Genomic DNA, 19,022 nt, shown 5'->3' with positions numbered 1-19,022 from the left:
CATGGAGCACTTCATCGACCTTCTTTTCTCCTTGCAATAATTTCAATTGCAGTCCATATAAGAACCTCTACATATAGAATTCGGGTAAGGAAAGGAGGTGCCTTCAGACTAGCTGTCAATGGTGGTGAGATGATGAGTCGAACGGGAGAAATTATTAGATGGATCAGATTCAGTGGACCGATCTATTTTGATCTTGAATAGTTTAAATACAGGCAAGAGAGGGGCAACATGGTGAGATGAAAATTCATCATGTTATCTACCGTACATGTGCTCCGAGATTTGGACAGGTCCATTGGATCTAGTTCACCTAATAATTTATCTTATGTTGTAAGAGGTATAAACAAAATAGGCCGTCTAAAGGATTCTATATCAAAGAGTTTTTCTCGTTGAGGTCTATTAATATTTGCCACTGAGGTGGTAGCCCAGTGAGAGTGTGGCCTTACTTCCAATCAAGTGGTTCCGAGTTTGAAACACACGAACGTCGATTAAATTGTAAAGACTGGATACTTCTTGCTTGGACACGGAGTCTGGAAGGGCGTATTGCTCTATTAGTAATATTCGTGTCGGAGCTCAGAGAAGTAACCGAATCGGGCCTACGGATGAGGAGGATATAAATAAAATCGGTTGGGATGCCCAACACATGGTCATTTCTGTCTGTATCGAATATTTTTCTGACGGGTGGGGGCTGCTACATGGGGTCTATTAATATTTTCAGGCAAATTCAGTATTACTGTACTTTGCCCACGCTACCACCTCGCCTTCTTCCTCCGCCGCACGCTTTTTCCTTCGTTAACTCCCCGTGGAGTGGTGGGACTGAAAAATGGACAGCTGGCGGCTGCCCATCAATAGAATTCGGGTAATAGGGGAGGCGTGACTGAGAGAAACCGGATGCGTTCCGCCACAAAACCTCTCGAACGCCTTCTGGGACCCAAAACCACCACGCTCTCTCTCTCCCCAGCCCCCTCCCCTCTTCCACTTCTCTCTCCTTGGCCTCCGACAGAGCCCCATTCCCAACCAAAACTCCCTCCCGACCCTCAAACCTATGCCAATTTCCTGATATTGCTCTCTAAACAATCCCTTCTCTCTCAGTTCCGACACCCATTCGACGAAATTCCCCACAGAGCCCGCGTCTCGAAGGACTGCAAAACCTTACATGCCCGTATCCTAAAGCTTGGCTTCCAGTTATCAGGCAGGCTTGGCAATGCCCTCGTCGACCTCTATTCGAAGTCGGGAGATCTTGATTACTCCCAGAAGGCATTCGACCAACTCGAGAAGCGAGACAGGCCTGCATGGAACTCCATCCTCTCCGCCCACTCACGGCAAGGGTCGACCGAGGAGGTCATACGGGCCTTCCGATCAATGCGGTGCTTCGGTGCTCCACCAGACCAGTTTGGATTCGCGATCGTTCTATCTGCCTGCGCTCAATTGGCTGCTCTAAATTGCGGCAGGCAAATTCACTGCGAGGTTATAAAAAGTGGATTCGAGTCCGATTCCTTCTGCGAGGGGTCTTTGATTGATATGTACTCGAAGTGCAACCATGTGGCCGATGCCCGTCGAGTTTTTGATGGGATCACCAACCCCGACACTATCTCCTGGACTAATATGATCGCAGGTTATGTTCGAACTGGAATGTTTGATGAAGCGCTTCGATTGTTCTCAAGAATGGAGGGGTCAGGTGGCACGCCAGACCAAGTCACATATGTGACGGCCATAACAGCTTGTGTGAGTCTCGGAAGGCTTGAAGATGCGAGAGCGCTCTTTATGCAGATGCCCTTGCCCAATGCTGTTGCCTGGAATGCAATTATATCCGGGCACGCTCAAAATGGGCACGAGACCGAGGCTCTTGGCTTCTTTAAGGAAATGAGAAGCAGGGGTGTGAAGCCTACTCGGTCGACACTGGGAAGCGTGCTGAGTGCTGCTGCCAATCTGATGGCCCTTGGTGATGGCCGGCAAGTCCATTCCGAGGCAATTAGGCTTGGGTTGGATACAAATGTTTTCGTCGGAAGTTCTTTGATTAATCTGTATGCTAAATGTGGCCGTATACAAGATGCGAGGAAAATATTTAACTTCTCAGATGAGAGGAATCTTGTTATGTGGAATGCAATGCTCGGTGGCCATGTACAGAATGGGCAGCCACAAGAAGTCATCGACTTGTTTTCTGCGATGAAGGGACTTGGCTTTAAGCCTGATGAATTCACGTTTGTCAGCATTTTCAATGCATGTGCTTGTTTGGAGGATATATACCTGGGCAAGCAATTACACTCTGTTGTAATCAAGAGCAATCTCGAGGTCAGTCTGTTTACAGTCAATGCAGTTGTAGATATGTATGCTAAGTGTGGAGAGCTAAATGATGCAAAGAAGCAGTTTGAACTTATTTCTAGTAGAGACGCGGTCTCTTGGAATGCAATGATGGTAGGGCTTGTCCATAATAAACATGAGGAGGAAGCTTTGAGTACATTCCAAAGGATGAGGCTGGATCTGTTGGCGCCAGATGAGGTTTCTTTAGCTACTGTTATAAGTGCTTGCACTGATCTACAAGCTTTCGAGGAAGGAAAGCAGATGCATTGCTTGTCCATCAAGTCTGATCTCAGTAAAAATGTTTATGCTGGAAGTTCCCTAATTGACTTGTATGCAAAGCTTGGGGAAGTGATAGCTGCCAAGAAGGTTTTCCTACAAATGCCTGAGAAGAGTGTGGTCTCATGGAATGCTCTGATTGCTGGTTTTGTCCAAAATAATAATGAAGAAGCAGCATTGGATTTATTCAGGCAACTGCAGATAGAAGGCTTAGAGCCCTCCCAGTTCACCTTTGCAAGCATTCTCCCTGCATGTTCTGGCCCTTCAAGAATAACAATGGGACAGCAAGTGCATTGCCACACACTGAAATCCGGCCTTTTGTTTAATGATACTTTCTTAGGGGTCTCACTTTTAGGCATGTATCTGAAGTCCAGAATGCTTGACGATGCCAATAAGCTCTTCTTGGATATGCCCGATAACAACAGCCTAGTCTTATGGACAGCTATAATTTCAGGACATGCTCAGAATGGTCATAATGATGATGCATTGTTATTGTTTCGGAAAATGCGTAGTTATAACATTCAGTCGGATGAGGCTACTTTTGCTAGTGTTCTAGGAGCTTGTGCTGACTTAGCTGCTTTGGGAGATGGCCGGGAAATCCATAGCCTCATCATTAAGACTGGCTATAACTCCTATGAGTATGTGAGCAGTGCTCTTATAGACATGTATTCAAAATGTGGACATGTAAGCGCCTCCCTTCAAGTCTTTAAAGAGTTGGAAGGGAAAGAAGACATCATCTCATGGAACTCTATGATTGTAGGATTAGCAAAGAATGGGTATGCTGATGAAGCTCTCAATCTCTTCCAAGCGATGGAAGAATCACAAATAAAGCCCGATGATATCACATTCCTTGGCATTCTTACAGCTTGTAGTCATGCAGGGTTAGTCTCTGAAGGACGTGGTTTCTTTGACTCAATGACCATGAAGTATGGCATAACTCCAAGAGTCGATCACTATGCTTGCTTGATAGATATCCTCGGCCGTGGTGGTTCTCTTAAAGAGGCCGAGGAGTTGATTGACAGGCTACCCTTTGAACCTGATGGTGTGATCTGGGCCACTTTGCTTGCGGCTTGCAGAATGCATGGGGATGGAATAAGGGGGAAACGAGCAGCTGAGAAGCTTATGGAGTTAGAACCACATAATTCTTCTCCTTATGTGTTGCTTTCTAGTATATATGCTGCATCTGGTAACTGGGCTTCTGCTAAGGAAGTGAGAGAAGCCATGAAAGAAAGGGGAGTGAGGAAGTCGCCTGGGTGTAGCTGGATTACAGTGGGAAGTAAGACGAGCTTATTCATTGCAGGAGACAAATTTCACCCTGATTCTGTGGACATCTATGAAACTCTGGTTGATTTGACAGTATTAATGAAAGAAGATGGCTATGTTGCTGAACCTGATCTACTTGTCCTGGATGAAGAATTTGGTTGAGGTCCCCTTGTTTGCTCCTTCACAAAACTCCTTGTGTTATGAATCCAAGGCCATGGATACTGTTTGGCCTTAAAGTTACCGTCATGGGAAGGAATGCTAAGTTACCATACATGAAGGGGCTTGCTATTCATGTAAGAAGGTAACTTCTTCCTCCTACCTTAGACTGTCCCTGCAAAACTGTAGTTTAAAATCTCATCACGGGAGAATTTATCTAATCTACCAGCATAACTTACTTGCAGCTCATCAAAAGTCTAATAATATGTATGGATGGTAGGTTCTTATGTCTGGCATTGCTTGAGGATCTGCTCAAGTTGGAATTTTGGAACAGCTTCAGGAAAAAAGGGTCTGCTCTTTCTATCTATTGACTTCTCATGTTCAATGAAATGGAACTGATATTTGGGCTACGAAACTAGTCCAGAAAGAGCTACGACTGACATGCTCTGTCAAACCTCTTTTCAAAACTTTGCAATTTTGACATATTGTATTCTTCCAAAGAAATGTAATTCTTGACCTACTTTACAGCATGAGTATCTTCAAGCTGATTGTATTTTTCTTTTCAATAAATAGTTTGTCAATATCCTTGCTTTGATAGTGTAATCATGTATGAGTTTTGTAACAAGCCTTCAATAAAGAAGCACAGGAAATTTTTTCTTTCTGTAAAATTAATTTCAGATGTAGTCAATTTTATGTCTTCCCACTCATCATTGCTTATTACTACCAGCTTCTTAGATGTTTCTTGAAATTCTTTGTGGAGTCCTTGTTGCAAAACCATGGTTTGTAGTTGTCCCCCGCAATAACCATTATGAACTGACTAAATGGTTCTTGAATCAGTGAATAATTGAATCGATGTAATCAAATCAGCAGTACTTCTGCCTTTCTGTTTTCCCATGTACAATTGGATCAGTGTAATTGAAAATTGTGGTGCTTATCTCTTGTTTCTACAAGAAAATTGATCTAAATTTGAGAGAATTTCTGAACCCTTTCAAATAAGATTCCTTTTATCAAAGTTCCCTACTGGTTCTCTCTCATTATCGTTTCACAAGCATTTTGCTTCCGATGACAGTTTTATTCGGTTAGCAAAAATATTATTTCTTGTAATGCGGAAAGTTTTGTATTTCTGCTGACAGTTCTTTAGGTTAGCAAAAATATTTTCTTGTCATGAAAGAAAACAGATCCATTGTTTGCCAGTATCTGATTTCAGTTATAATCTTTTATGTCGGGAGTTTCTCTTGTTGACTTGGATGCAAAACTTGGGGAAATGACAGCTGCCGAGAAGGTTTTCCTCCATATGCTTGTGCTGGCCATGCTTTAATTGCTGTTTATGTTCAAGAGAAAGCTTTAATTGCTGGTTATGTTCAAGAAAAGGAAGCGTTGGATTTATTGAGGCAATTACAGATAAAAGTCTCAGAGCCATCCTATTCACCTAACAAGCATTCTGCCACTTTCTTAGAAGGTTCAGATGCGTGACCGTGCCTTTAAGCTCTTTTTGGAGATGTCCGAGCACAAGAGTCAGGTAGGACATGCTCAGAGTGGTTCCAGTGATGATGCATTGTTATTATTCATAATATGTGTAGTTATATGTGCTGATTTAGCTGCATTGCAAGACAGCAGAGGAGTCCACATTCCATAATTATAAAACATCTAGAACTCGTTTAGTTCAAGAAAAAAAGAACAAAAAGGATGGTCAACGGAGAAACAAAAAAATATCTCTTATTTAGTTAAAGTTTTTTTTTTTAAAAAGAAATCAAAAAAGTAGCATTTTCGTAGAAATAAAATTTTCATATTTCATGAAAAAAAAACTTATGGAAGGCATGGGAAAGCTAATTTCCCACTCGAGTCTCTTTTTTCTAAAAGTATCCTTAAGCCATCAAAATCCATAAATAGAATCTTGTCATTTATTAAAGATATAATAGGTATTTCATACAACTTTCTTAGAAAATTAGATGCTCAACTAAGTATAAGCCACTTTGAGATATATATGCCACTTTTTCATGATCAATTAAACATGCTAAAACTATTTTTCTAAATATCATATTTATAAAAAAAAAAATTACAAAAAAATATTCCAGTGATAAAAAAAATTTCGCAAACCAAGCAGCGCTTGGGTAAATAGAACATATGTCATTTTGTTCGTTATGTTAATTTACCACTGTTTGATTGTCCTTTTGCATGTACGACTGATTGTTACTTGGTGCAGAAATGCATAGCTCAACAAGTTGCGAGGGCTCGGTTTCAGGTCCGCAGGGTCTGGATTCAACTCTAAAATCTGTTATTAATGGATAAATATGTGGTAAGCTTGGCCATCTTTTTATTGATACATATCAAGAATTTTTGTTATCATATTAAGGTGTACTAATTTCATATCAAAAGAATAAATGGGTAGTTCAATCTTCATTACATCTCAGTCTGATATGATGTCAAATGGTCCGTTCATAACACTTGAAATGCAAAGTTCTATACCGAAGGCAGCAGGATCCATATGATAGATATGGAAATCAAGATTGCTGCAACAACTATTGTGGACGGTAAGGATAAGTTGATCCCAAGAAATTGTGGTCAAGGACTGAGTTATCCACGAGATATATTTTTTTAATCTATCCCTAGGCGCTAATGGATCACAAAATTTCTGGTCGGATAGCTAGCTGTAATATTCTCAAAAAGAAAAGAAAGAAAGAAAGGAAAAAAGATAACCGCCCAAACGGTCCAAAAATTCTTTGGCAACCTCCAGCCAAAATTATGTTGATAAGTGCAACCAAATACCAGAGGGAAACAAGCTGGACTCAGTATGATGAATAATCTTTACTGCAAGTGATAAAGTTGCAAGTGAAAGTATCTACCATTGGCACCTCTCACCCTTGTGGAAACTAACTAGTTTAACTGAAAATATCTAATATCATCATTTCAATTAATTGTGAAAAACCATCTACCATTACCGCGGAAGAGACCATGGTGGACGTGAGCTAATTCGGAGACGATTGAGAAGCTCATACAATGATGCAAATCAGTGTCACAGCTGATGGCGGGATTCACAGTGGTGCTGATTGGTACTTTGGAGCAGAAAATTTTCCAAATTACTTCCCATTTGATGATTTAGATTTCATGAGCAAAAGAAGAATTGATCAAGCATAATATATAACCAGCACATGTTCTGTTTATGATATGGCATACATATAACTGGTGCAAGTTCTAATAAATGGGTGGATCTTCCTTCCCCTTATCCCAAAATAAAAAAACGTTGTAAAGTGATGTTGTTTACATTACCTTTGGAAGAAAAGTTGTCCATCTCCCCTTCCGACTTGTTACCGTGTTTAAAAGGGCACAAACGGTTGATGACATAAACATCCAACTCGAGTTCCTATTAGCAATTAGAGGAAGTCAACTGATTTTATTGTCTTTATTGTGAAATCAGCAGGCTAGGCTTGCATGAAAAACCCTTTTTTCCCAATTTCTCAGCATTCACTGTCAATAAAATAATTCAGCATTCACATCCTTGCACCATTTTAAGGCGAATCTTTGTGGAAAGATATTGTATGCAGTTAGACTATGTTTCCGTTATAGTCTTCCCTTCACAAACATCACAGATAGTGTAACCCAGGCCTTCGCAATATGGACACTTTGCTCCTTCATCAACCCACTCCAGAAACTGTAGACAGCAAGCAATTCAAATAAAAATAGAGCGTGCATATGAAGCAACAAATGATTACATGCAAGTTAGTAAAACCAAACAACTAACCTGTGGTTCAATATTTGGTTCACCACTCCCATCACATTCTGCAAAATGAATAGAAGCTGTTCAACATATCAACAACCGTTCCAAAAATTTTCAAGTTTGCTGTCAAAAGAGGTAACAATGTCTGTGCACAGTCAACTCATAGAGACACAGTTCTGAAAATATTAAGAATGCAAGTACAAATAAAAAACTTCACAACACCAATAAGAGTTACAGGTAGGATTAAAAGAACCAAGGACTATCAGGAGAAAACTTGGATGGTAAATCATAACCAGCTAAAATGGGAAGCAACCCCGGATACATGTAAAGCATTGGTGGTTCTGTTACAGAAAAAAATTGATGAAATTGAGAAGGTGAGCACAGTGATAGTTCAAGAATTAATTCACGAACTCTCGTAGGTTTCAACTAGACATAATAGTCAATTTTTTGTGATTATATATTGACATGAAGCATTAACGTTTCTTAAAATCCAAAAGCCTTGACTCATACCAACAACGAGAGCGAATTCTAAGTACCTGTACACATTAGCCGGCCTTGTCCACGGCAGGAAAGGCACTTTCTCGTAGATACAACCTTGCTTCTGCTAATGGGTTTATTCCCGTCCACCAACCTGGATGGTTCTTCCCACCTATTCTCCCCAAGAAGAAACACTTTTCGCTGGGATACCTGAACTTCTGCATCACCACGTTCTTTCACAACCGTTTGCTGGATCTCTGCAATTTCCGTTATCAAAGCAGCAGCTGCTCCATTTGCACCATCCTGCAAGAAAATACAACCACAATCATTGGCTGCATGACATAAATAGGTTGATAGCTTGTCAATCGAGCACTATGAGCATCATGAAAATTTATGACATGAAGAAAAATACAGGGTCCAAATGTTGCAAAAAACTTCACTGCAGCAGAAATAAAGAATATTTTCAAATTGGGTAACAAGTTTCAATCTGATTTGCACGAGAGAATTAAGTGGTAATATTTTAGATTGCCCTAAACAAAACTTAACAAGCACATTATCGGTATAGTCAGTGCTAGTGAATTCACACATCAGAGTCCTCTTAAAGTAATTAAAGTATGATAGCAGGAACGAATCAAGCCAGACGCAGCGTGCGAGTCAACAGTTTTCTGTACTTGATAAGAGGAATAAAGTAGTATTTAACCACATTTACTTTCAAACTAGAATCCCCCATTCTCTGCTCTGTAAATAATCTTTCCAGAAGCTCTGCTGTCATAATCCCATCTTCAGGAGTCCCTAGTGAGGCCTGTAGGGAAAATTTCTTACAATATCAATCCCCATGATAAGTGCAGCAGCAAGCGGAACAGAGCGAGTCTTTCAGGCATATTAAAACAAAAAAAAAATATTCTCTAAATATTGCTCTGAACTTTTCACAAGATTGCTTTTAATAAAATAATGAATCATTCACCTGCCATGTTTTTACTGCACGTTCAGTTCCACTCGAGAAGCTGGAGTATTCCATGTCTTCTTCACCTGAATAAAAGCCCAACCTTTGCAAAGCTTCCTGCAAAATTATACATAAATCAGCAATATTTTTAAGCAAAGTAAGTTTGTATAAAAGTTATATTAGATATTCAGGTCAATGCAAAAAATCGAGTTGACGCATTAGTTAGAGAACTATTATACCCACAGATCAAAAGGAAGCTGAAGGGTTGATCTAAGGCATGGCTCAATAGTCTCTTCTAGAGCAAAAACCCAAACTTCTGTGTGTGTTCACTCCAGGTTTATCCTTCGCCACATTTACACAATGCATATGTCAATATGTGCCTCTTTGTGTGTCCTCCACATTTTTCCCCCTGGTCTCCCAAGATGGTTTTCCCCATTGTTTTTTGGGGTCTCCCAAGTCTCCCAAGATGCTTTCCTAAAGCATGATGTTGCTTCCTCGTAGGCCTGTTAACGAGCCGAGCTGCTCGGGCTCGGCCCGTTAAAAGCTCGGCTCGAGCTCGGCTCGTTAGTCAAACGAGCTCGAGCCCGAGCCTAAAATGAGGCTCGTTTAAATTCGAGCTCGAGCCCGAGCAGCTCACGAGCCCAAACGGGTTCGAGCCACAACAGTGAGACCAAGGAAATGGGCCTCATTTTAATGACGTAAGGGCCTCATTTGTGGTATTTAATGTGAATTTTTGTTATGAGGCTCGAGCCTGAGCTTGAAACGAGCTTTACGAGCCCAAGCCCGAGCTTTTCTTTTACCAAACAAGCCCGAGCTCGAGCTTAATACAGAGCTTGGTACCGAGCCCAAGCCCGAGTTCTGTGAAACGAGCCGAGCCCGAGCCTCCCCAAGCTCGGGCTCGGCTCGGCTCGTTAACAGGCCTACTTCCTCGTAGCTTTCAACATTAGATGAGATCACGTCCATCCATCAAATGCTCCTCTCTGTTATGTGCCCCAACATGCATTGCAGATGCCAAGTTCTAGTATTACATGAGTTAAGATTATGCTACTGATCCTAAAAGAAGTTATGCTAGTACTAGATGTTACTGTCACACAATATGGATCATTGTGAAAAATGAGCTGGATTAGCTTGGGCATTCTTGAGTTTGAATAGCTAAGTAACTTTGACACTAATATTAAGGAATATTTGTTTCTTTTAACAGAATGTGAAAAATCCAACATAACCATAAACTTTAAGACCGGTACCAGCTGCTTGAGATTGGCCACATGAATCTTCAATTACCAGTTATTGCTATTATGGGAAATCTCCAGTATTACTGCAAGCTAATCCAAATCCTTAACACAGCTTCCTCTCACTTAAGATCAGGTCTTCTTTACTCTTCTAGAACACTAAACACCAATTTAAACACATCTACTTTTCAAAGACCTGTCTTTTGCTGCACTTGCTGATGGTCATACACTATCTCATAAGTTATCCATCACATTCTCCTCAGTGCAAGTTATATACCACCTCTAATATACTCATGTCTTATTTTGACCTTCCTATTTTTACCGAACGTTCAACTCAAGATTCTTATTTTTATCGCACTCATCTCATTTGTTTATTGACCCACGTCTTAAATCAAACAATGTTTTGAGCCTTATCGTTGTCTTATGAAATTTGCCTAAGTCATTGAGGCTTGCAATGGTCGAGCAACTCCTCTATCAGTTCAACTAATTTGTTATGCATGTATTCCTCTATCTCTTCATTCTTTTACATAATATATCCAAGATAACTGAACTGATTACACCGTTATAACTCTTGACGATAACCCAGACCAAGTAAGATAAAGCTTAACCTAAAATAATGTTGAACGTTCACCATCCGGCAACCAAATGTATTAATGAAATATATAGTTGTTGATAGAAATACATGAAGGCGAAGGATTTGTATAGTGTTGGGACCTGATGACAATTATATACGGTTCCCTGGTTGTTATGACATTGTTTTTTTTTTTTCTGGCTGAATATTATAACATGATTTTGTAAAAAGACTCTATATCCATACTTGGAAAGCGTTATGTATCATGTACCATCCTTAGAATTATCAGTCAAACTTATTTTTTACTTCCTTTTTGCAAAGATCAATCTACGATCAGTTATAAAAGCTAAAAATCATGGATCAGTTATAAAAGCAATGAGAGAAAAATATTGGTTAATTGTAAAGGTACGCTATTACTAGTGCAATTTATTCATTCAATAAAAACCGGACTCGCCTTTAAATTCATAGCACAAATTGCAAGGAAATCAACACCGTGGAACCACGCAGACCTGCATCGCTCGAACCTCCTCTCCTTCCGAACCTTTCGTCAACGTCTTCTTCTTCCCCTCCTCCACGACCTCTTTCTTCTCCGGTGCGGGTTTCGCAACCCTGACCCCTTCTTCAAGAACCATCTCCTTCACGTGGGCCTCCTCAACCAGCAGCGGCAGCGGGTCGACGGAGGCCTGCAGCCCCCCGGCGTCGCGCTCGAGGGCCTCGATGCGGAGGCGGAGGGCAGCGACCTCGCGGAGGAGGGACTCCCGTTCGGCGTTCCAGCGGGACTCCTCCCGGAGCCAGCGCTGCTCCTCGCGGACCCACCGCTGCTCCTCCCGGAGCCACCGGGCCTCCTCCCTCTCCCACGAAGGGTCGGAGGCGGCGGCGGCGATGATGGATAATCTGGGGGAGGAGCTAGGCTTAGGGCTCCGGTGGACTCGAAAGGAGGTCGGAAGGAAAGCGGAATTGAGGGGCGGGCGAAGAAGAGGAGGGTAAGGGTGGAGGGGGAGGGTGGAGGCCATCGAATTCGGATGGGGGGGAAGATTTTTTTCACGTTTTAGCACGCGAGGGCAAGCCCGGACGGATTTATATTGTGCAATTTAATTTAATGCGTCGCTTTTACAACCATGTCTCAACCCATCTAAGAGGATCAAGTATACCATACCGATTCGAACAGAATTGTAGTACGAGATATATAATACTAATTTAATATTATAGACGGCATACCATACTCAATATATTAATGTCAATAATGTCACAAAAAATTTATATTATATCTAAGGCCGTAAATGGGTTGCGTTGACTCCTGACCCAACCCGTTAAGATCTGACCCGACCTGTTTGAAGGATATGTGAGGTCGGATCGAAATCTAAAATTGGATCCGTTCCATTTTTCAGATCGGGTCTGGATTTCTTGAATTCAGACCTACAGAGCCAATCTGACCCGATCTAAATCCGTAAAATTATTTGGGCTTGTGGGCTGCAGCCCATGGGGGTGCAAACACAAGTTTTAAAGCCATGAATGGGCTACCTAATCGGACCCAAACTGAACTTGAATTTTTTTGAATTGGGTTCAGATTATGTATGAACCAGACCGGTCTCAACCTGAATGACCCGTTGGATCAAAAATTATGATAGTGGACCAATATTGGGTTAGAACCGAGTTGGGTTGGGTCACTATGATCCGATCCAGCCCAATCCATTTGTATCCTTAATTATACCATATCGATAATGTACTAGTGTGGCATCGGTGCAGATCTGGTATTAAAACGGCAAACCTTCCTGTAAGGTCCCCTTAGAAAACTAAACTTGTCATGTACGGCAAATTGAACAACAGACAATAGAAAAGAAAGGGAGCATATCCAATATATATTGATAGTTCTTCTGTTGGTTCTGTTTTTGTAATGCAGCAACCAATCCTAGAGAATGGGAGCAGAGCATGATAACGCCGTAGTGTTGCACAGATTCGCTGATGCAATATATTCATTTCTCCCCATGAGTTTGGTTATCTAAACAAAATTCATGCCAAATGAATGAATTTGTACCAGACCTAACTAAACAATATCAGGTTATATAAAAAATTAACTAATGCAATATATTCAGTTGTCTCTCTTGACTTTGGATATCTAAAAAAAATCACGTCAAAAGAATAAATTTTTACCAAACCTAATTGAACAATGTCAATTTATATAGAAGTTCAAAATGAGGAATTCAAGACATTAAAGCATCGTAGACCACTTCAGATATGCGAAGGTTATCAAAGCTGATGGCAAATATATAGCTTTATAATTTCAGGTCACAGTTTTTTACAACAGTCCAATCCATATCAATTCAGCCAATTTGAGTCTGGATTCAGCTTAACCTGTTCCATTTTGAGCACCACCTTTTGGATTTTGTCATACACCACCATTGTCTGCGTTTCTTTACATGGCAATGCCCTTATAGAATTGCTGTAACATTTGTTTCAGTTGCTTTCCTTAAAGCAGGGGTTTTCCGTCACCATGAGGTTAATCTTACCTTCCAATGGTGTTCATTAAGGAAAATTTTACTGCACATGAGGAATCTTGAATGAGAGCATAGGCATACCAACATTGAATGGATCAAATGACAAGATGGCTGAGTTTGCAAATGAATCCTTTTCCAGTTGAAAAGCTCTACACGGTTGTCTTCGACTCACATCATCTGTTATTTTAATGATTTCCAAATTTTCAATAGGCAGGGCCTGCCCAACTCTTAGATGATTGAGGCAGGCGATTGAGGCGGTCGTCTAAGGCTCCGACCCAAAAAAGATCCATCATAGAAAAGGCCTCAAAGAGAAAACAGAAAGAAAAAAATGCCTCCTTAGTGAGTTCACCTAAGGTCGGCCCATTATAGGAAAGGCCTTAAAAACAACAGAAAGAAAACAAAAAATCTCTCTTGGTGAGTTTGCCTTAGACATCCAAATATATTGGGCCGCTTCTGCCCATAGGATATGGTAATTATCTACTTTCTTTCACTACTAAGTCACATCTTTAGCAAATTTTTAGTGTTGAACACAACTGTCTCGTTTGCTGGCTACCATATTGGTGTTACTTGATGGTTGTAACAAGATCTGCAGCCATTGTTGCATAGGCTACATTGCTTGAGATCATGACCAGACAAATTCTAGCATCTGCGTTTGACTAATTGACAGCTTCATAGAACTGTTCTTTAAACTAGAAATGAGTAAAAATAGTTACAAAGTTATTTTACATTTAAATGCATTCAAGCTAAGATGTAAAGATAAAGTATTCATTGGTAATTCTTGTCGATTGTGGAAGGTTTTAGACAGCCTAGAGAACATGATTTCTTCTTTTTTTTTTCCGCTGCTTGGGTGAGTTTCTTGAATTTCTGTATGTATTATGTTTAAATTTAATGCAAAATATAGTCATATGGGAGTATGAACTAACAAAAAGTTCTTATTTCTGCTCTTCCTCAACTATCCTTGTCCTATAAAAACTCTTTTTCCTTTTTTTAAATACCATTTCCTTGCCATCAGAGTGGGGTGTAGGGCCTCATGCATTCCATCATGAGGGCAGACTTCCAAGCCTTGACGAGGGAGCCAGATGTCAGCCCTTACAACACGGTTTCTCTGCTTTCCGTCTCTTTAACAAAAGCATGCTACCTTCTCGCCATATATTTCCAACTGCGTGCTCCCCCAAGTCAAAGAGGCAGGTCCCAATCAGCTCCCTTCCAACCAAGAAAAGTCCAGAGCATCATGGCTTTAAACTTTCAAGATTCTCCTCTGCCTCAAAGGTGGACGCTCCCTAGATTTACACAGGTCTTGAAAGGAAACAAGCTATAAAGTTGACGGGGGTTTCCAGCCACCTTCCTTGTTTCTTTTCCTTTCCCTTCTCCTCCCAGTTACAGTGAACCTGCTGCAAGAGCTCGTTGGCTTCTTAGGCAAATACATACAGAACCTGAACTACTAGAAAAAAAAAAAAAGCTCTCGGATTCTGATGAACAAGCAGTGGAATAATGAGATGGACATTAAGATGGATTGCTTATGGCTTTATTTAGCGGAATCCAGGTAAGGAAAAAGACAACTTCAAGTCATTAGAATGGTAGAGTAAGAGTCGAATCTGAAAAGTTTAGGCTGACTTCCAAATCAGGTGCAGTACTACCGAGATTGCTAAAGAATGATCTGCACAAATTACTAAACTTTTGATCTGGACTTGTTCTAATAATTAATGAATTTCCAACACTAATGGTTTGAAACCATGCCTGTTGCTTTCCACTTTATTCCCGAGTTCTTGCTTAAACAACTCAGGTAGCCGCTCCCTTTATGCTCCTGGTAAACATGCAATCATTTCTCTTCATCATGGCACGCATTTTCTGCACAACTGGAATCATTAATTCTTTGTTGTATGGTTGTGAAGAGATAGGCTCGAATGTATCTAGGAACATGGCATATTAGCAGTACGTATAGAGGGTAGTCATGTGCCCTCTTAATCATTGTTTCTTTCTTGTAGAGCTGCCAGAAGGTGGATTCACATGTACAAAGGAACATGGCAACTTTAGGAACTTTTATTTTCTCCATTCAAATGTGAGGACCGTATGTATGTGTGTTTAGTCCTACATTGATTATTCATCGGATAAATTTTGGATATTTATACAGGATTAAAAACTCAAATAATACATTCCGACTGACCATTTTAGATGAGCTTCTGGATTGTTATAAATGGTACCAGAGCGGATCCGGTTCATAACTTATGCGAGCTGAGAAATACTGCAGCATAGATTCATTAGGGATGACTACAAGCTGATCGTGGTGTTTGTGATTAGATTTGAATCGATTTGAATCTTTAGCCTAATGAAGACGTCAGAGCTGAACTGGAGGAGTATGTGAGGATCCATGCGGACATATATATCTTTCGGCAAGCTATTTTAGGTGAGGCGCTAGGTTGTCATAAGGGACTCTCTTACTAAAGAGGGGGCATGGGTGCCATTTCCACAACCTACTCTCTCTCTCCCTTGTAGGTCTTTCCCCCCAGACCCTCGTTTGGCCACTGGTTAATGGATATTGATTGTTTGAGGGCTGTTTGGGGGTGGCTTCTACTTCTAGGTCCAGAGTTTGCAGGCTGCATGGCAACAAATGGAGGCTCAAGGAGATCACCTGTCTCGCTGTTTTGGTTCCTCCTCTTCCTCTGCTTGCTTCTTCTGGCTCACCCATCAGGGAAGCTAAAGTTCTCCTTGGCTCCATTCTCTACTCGGCAGCTCCTCTCTTCCTCGAGATCTCGGTCCATGGAATTACGTCCACAGGCCCCCGCGCTACCTGGCCAATCCAAAGCAAACGAACATGAAGTCCCCAGTGGCCCCAACCCCATCTCCAACAGGTAGCATCGCTGCCACCATTGGATGATCGCCATCCTTGCTGTACTCATTGGTCTCATCATCAGGGATTGGTCTTGTGCTGTTCTTGCTGTGGTTTGAGATGTCCATATAAATAGCTATAGATAATTCCAATGGAGCTTTCTTTTTGATTTGGAGAAACTTTCTGCAGGACCCTTCTTAATAACTGGAACTTTGAGAGACATCAATGTATAAAAATCAGAAGCTTTGTTTTTGTTGAATTGCTGAAAGAACATCCAGAATATTTTAAATCTATCCGCATGGACTCATACTTCTCTCAATCAAGCACATATTTCTGCTTAGGGATTATTGAAAAGTGCTACAATTTCAAAGACAGAGGAAACAATCATACTTATTTTCTAGGGTGACATGTTAAATTGTTTGGTTACTCGATGGCCCCTGCTTAAGCAAAGGCATGAGAAAAGTGCTCTGATAACGGTAACTTACTGGGGATGGATATCGTACACTGTTCCCATTTGCCAGGGAATAATGAGTGTGCACAAATCTCATTAGCTTCTAAAATTCCCAATATACCAGCTTCTCCAAACCCAATTTGGCCTACAAACGTTTAGAAACTGGCCTCAACTTAGTCGTTTTTTTTTTGGCTAAAGACAACTTAGTCGTTCGAGCATATTATTTTGACACCGGCCCACTAAACCACCACTTCTTAATCACATCTTAATTCCTGGCCCAAATCAGTCAGGAACCAGCTTTTTTTGTGTTTCCTTCCTCTCAATTTCTCACAGCTTTCTCTCTCTCCAAGTCTACGCCGACTACAGGTCAAAGTCGTCCCTGCATGCCATCCAGTCTTCTGAAAAAAAATCTAGGCAAACGTTGTTTTCTTCTTGCAGGACCATTTGATCTTTTGCTACTTCTTTAACATCTCTCTCTCTCTCTCTCTCTCACAAACACTGAGACCAGAATAAGCTCCTCTAGAGGCATGGAATCGCATAGGTTGATGGGAGAAAAGAGCAGTAGATCAGGTAATTAATTCCCTTCCGTTAGGCTGTCAAAAAAGGAGTTTCATCCAACTAATACTCGTCTTTCACCTTTCAGAAGATACAACTACTGCAAATATTTCTGCACGAACTTTTTCCTTAGAGGAGCTAGCTTTGGCTACTAGTAATTTCTCTCCTGATTCGATTTTACGTGAAGGAAGTCACTTTAGAGTTTACAAAGGGATCCTTCACCAGAATTCCCAGGTAACTGGCTCTGCAGAATACTTCCTTTGTTCGGTCCTCCAATGCTTGTTACGGATTTAAGTGCTGATTTCGGCATCTGTTCGTCTTAGCTTGTGGCCGTGAAGCAGCTAGACTTGAACTACTCACAGAGCAACCGAGACTTCCTTGTCGAAGTCCTCATGCTCAGCCTTCTCCACCATCGAAATCTCATGTCTGTAGTTGGGTATTGTTCTGAAGGAAGTCATAGGCTCATAGTCTATGAATTTTCTCCACTGGGTTCCCTTGAGGACCACTTGCTCGGTAAATAATCTAACCAAAGGGTTCTTCTGAGTCCCATTTAATCTTCTTGGCACACTTATAATTTCCTTGTCCATAATCATTTGTATAATGCATATGTATGATCTATTACTAGAACTAGATTCTTATCAATCGGTTCCAAAGTCGTATAATATATCCCAATGCATGTTAGGTGTTGGGCGATGCCAGAAACCACTGGATTGGAATACCAGAATCAAAATAGCTATAGGTGTTGCTCGAGGGTTGGAGTATTTGCACAACAAGGCCAACCCACCTGTGATACACCGTGATCTGACGCCATCAAACATTCTCCTGGATGAGGATTTTAATCCCAGACTCTCTAATCTCGGGCTTGCCAAGCTGGGGCCTGTCGGGGATAAATCCCATATCTCCACAAGGGTGGTGGGGACTTGGGGTTATATTGCACCAGAGTATGCAAGAACTGGACAGCTATCAGTGAAGTCGGATGTTTACAGCTTTGGAGTAGTTCTGCTTGAGCTCGTGAGAGGCAGAAGAGCTGAAGACATTCTTGACATGAACGAGGAAAAGGGTCTAGCTTCTTGGGTAATTCCTTTCTCACTATGTTCCTAGCCTTTGCCAACTTTTGGAGGTTAGCAACAGTCCCTTTTTGCTTCCATTTGCAGGTTCATGCGATGCGCGAAGACCTGAACAGGTTGCCAGGCATGGCGGATCCACTACTTCAAGGGAACTATCCAATGACAGGTCTGGACCGAGTCGCCTCGATCGCCGCCATGTGTCTCCAGGAGGAGGTAGCTGATCGTCCATCAATTGGCGATGTTGTCGATGCTCTCAGCTCCATTGTAGCGTTTTCAACTGAACTCCATGAGCCCTCAGCAGCTTCAGTGACTTCTTCGCTCTGTCATTGATCAGCATGTGAAGACAGTACAGAAGAAAACCAAACTTGCTGCCAAGGAGATTGCTGAATATTATGGACTACCTGATGTGTGGAAAGAACAAGCTTTTTCCTATTTTCTACAGCATATTTTTGTGTGTTAATGGTCTGATATGTTGCATGTTCAATATGCAACTAAATCTATAATTACCTCTAAGGATGATGCCCTTTTTATTTTGTGTGAGAATATTAGGATGAAATCCTATCATGATGTTGGTTTGAAGTAGTGATCTGGACACAGTTTAGATGCACAGAGAGTTCGAACATATGATCGGAGATACTTCTACACTTCCACCGCAGAGGGGTGAAGAACTCTTAGTGTATCATGAATTCAGATCCAGGA

General features: G+C 41.3%; 3 protein-coding genes across 10 annotated transcripts; 2 read left to right on the top strand and 1 right to left on the bottom strand.

The window, feature by feature from the left end:
* The first annotated feature begins 732 nt into the window (after positions 1–732).
* LOC103703917 (Pentatricopeptide repeat (PPR) superfamily protein) lies at positions 733–4,661 on the top strand. Of its 2 annotated transcripts, none has more exons than XM_008786978.5 (2): positions 733–4,138; positions 4,274–4,661. In XM_008786978.5, the coding sequence occupies exon 1, from the start codon at positions 889–891 to the stop codon at positions 3,997–3,999; it is 3,111 nt and encodes a 1,036-aa protein (XP_008785200.2). In that variant the 5' UTR covers positions 733–888; the 3' UTR covers positions 4,000–4,138; positions 4,274–4,661. The 2 variants fall into 2 exon arrangements, with proteins under 2 accessions (XP_008785200.2, XP_008785201.2); XM_008786979.5 differs by having other exon boundaries at positions 763–4,138; positions 4,239–4,661.
* Positions 4,662–7,094: 2,433 nt separating this feature from the next.
* Positions 7,095–11,978, bottom strand: PTAC5 (plastid transcriptionally active 5). 6 transcript variants are annotated; one of them, XM_088724104.2, is made up of 6 exons: positions 11,438–11,975; positions 9,150–9,245; positions 8,895–8,987; positions 8,245–8,488; positions 7,733–7,831; positions 7,095–7,642 (listed from the first exon to the last, which is right to left on the bottom strand). In XM_088724104.2, exons 1-5 carry the CDS (start codon positions 11,939–11,941, stop codon positions 7,764–7,766), a joined length of 1,005 nt encoding a protein of 334 aa, XP_088580230.2. In that variant the 5' UTR covers positions 11,942–11,975; the 3' UTR covers positions 7,095–7,642; positions 7,733–7,763. The 6 variants fall into 6 exon arrangements, 5 of the variants coding, with proteins under 5 accessions (XP_088580230.2, XP_088580229.2, XP_008785194.4 ...); XM_088724103.2 differs by having other exon boundaries at positions 7,733–7,788; positions 11,438–11,974; XM_008786972.6 differs by having other exon boundaries at positions 7,733–7,770; positions 11,438–11,973.
* A 3,895-nt stretch (positions 11,979–15,873) lies between these two features.
* LOC103703914 (putative serine/threonine-protein kinase PBL7) lies at positions 15,874–18,856 on the top strand. Of its 2 annotated transcripts, none has more exons than XM_088724098.2 (6): positions 15,874–16,272; positions 17,210–17,271; positions 17,345–17,490; positions 17,580–17,769; positions 17,939–18,316; positions 18,411–18,856. In XM_088724098.2, exons 1-6 carry the CDS (start codon positions 15,953–15,955, stop codon positions 18,542–18,544), a joined length of 1,230 nt encoding a protein of 409 aa, XP_088580224.2. In that variant the 5' UTR covers positions 15,874–15,952; the 3' UTR covers positions 18,545–18,856. The 2 variants fall into 2 exon arrangements, with proteins under 2 accessions (XP_088580224.2, XP_026659182.4); XM_026803381.4 differs by having other exon boundaries at positions 15,876–16,272; positions 17,939–18,330.
* The last annotated feature ends 166 nt before the right edge of the window (positions 18,857–19,022 follow it).

Source organism: Phoenix dactylifera, chromosome 6 (genome assembly GCF_051530095.1).
Source record: "Phoenix dactylifera cultivar Ajwa chromosome 6, Ajwa_hap1_PhDact_Kaust_v1.1, whole genome shotgun sequence".
Lineage (NCBI taxonomy): Eukaryota > Viridiplantae > Streptophyta > Magnoliopsida > Arecales > Arecaceae > Phoenix > Phoenix dactylifera.
This window is presented reverse-complemented; position numbering and strand designations above follow the sequence as displayed.

Excerpts from the sequence above, each read along its gene's own strand:
- LOC103703914 (XM_026803381.4), top strand. The coding sequence starts at position 15,953 with ATGGATATTGATTGTTTGAGGGCTGTTTGGGGGTGGCTTCTACTTCTA. Across the intron at positions 16,273-17,209 it reads CCCAACCCCATCTCCAACAG|AATAAGCTCCTCTAGAGGCA; the intron begins GTAGCATCGCTG and ends CACTGAGACCAG. Across the intron at positions 17,272-17,344 it reads AGAAAAGAGCAGTAGATCAG|AAGATACAACTACTGCAAAT; the intron begins GTAATTAATTCC and ends TTCACCTTTCAG.
- PTAC5 (XM_088724103.2), bottom strand. The coding sequence starts at position 11,941 with ATGGCCTCCACCCTCCCCCTCCACCCTTACCCTCCTCTTCTTCGCCCG. Across the intron at positions 8,988-9,149 it reads GTGCAGTAAAAACATGGCAG|GCCTCACTAGGGACTCCTGA; the intron begins GTGAATGATTCA and ends TTTTCCCTACAG. Across the intron at positions 7,789-8,244 it reads AGGCCGGCTAATGTGTACAG|CTTCTATTCATTTTGCAGAA; the intron begins GTACTTAGAATT and ends TATGTTGAACAG.
- LOC103703917 (XM_008786978.5), top strand. The coding sequence starts at position 889 with ATGCGTTCCGCCACAAAACCTCTCGAACGCCTTCTGGGACCCAAAACC.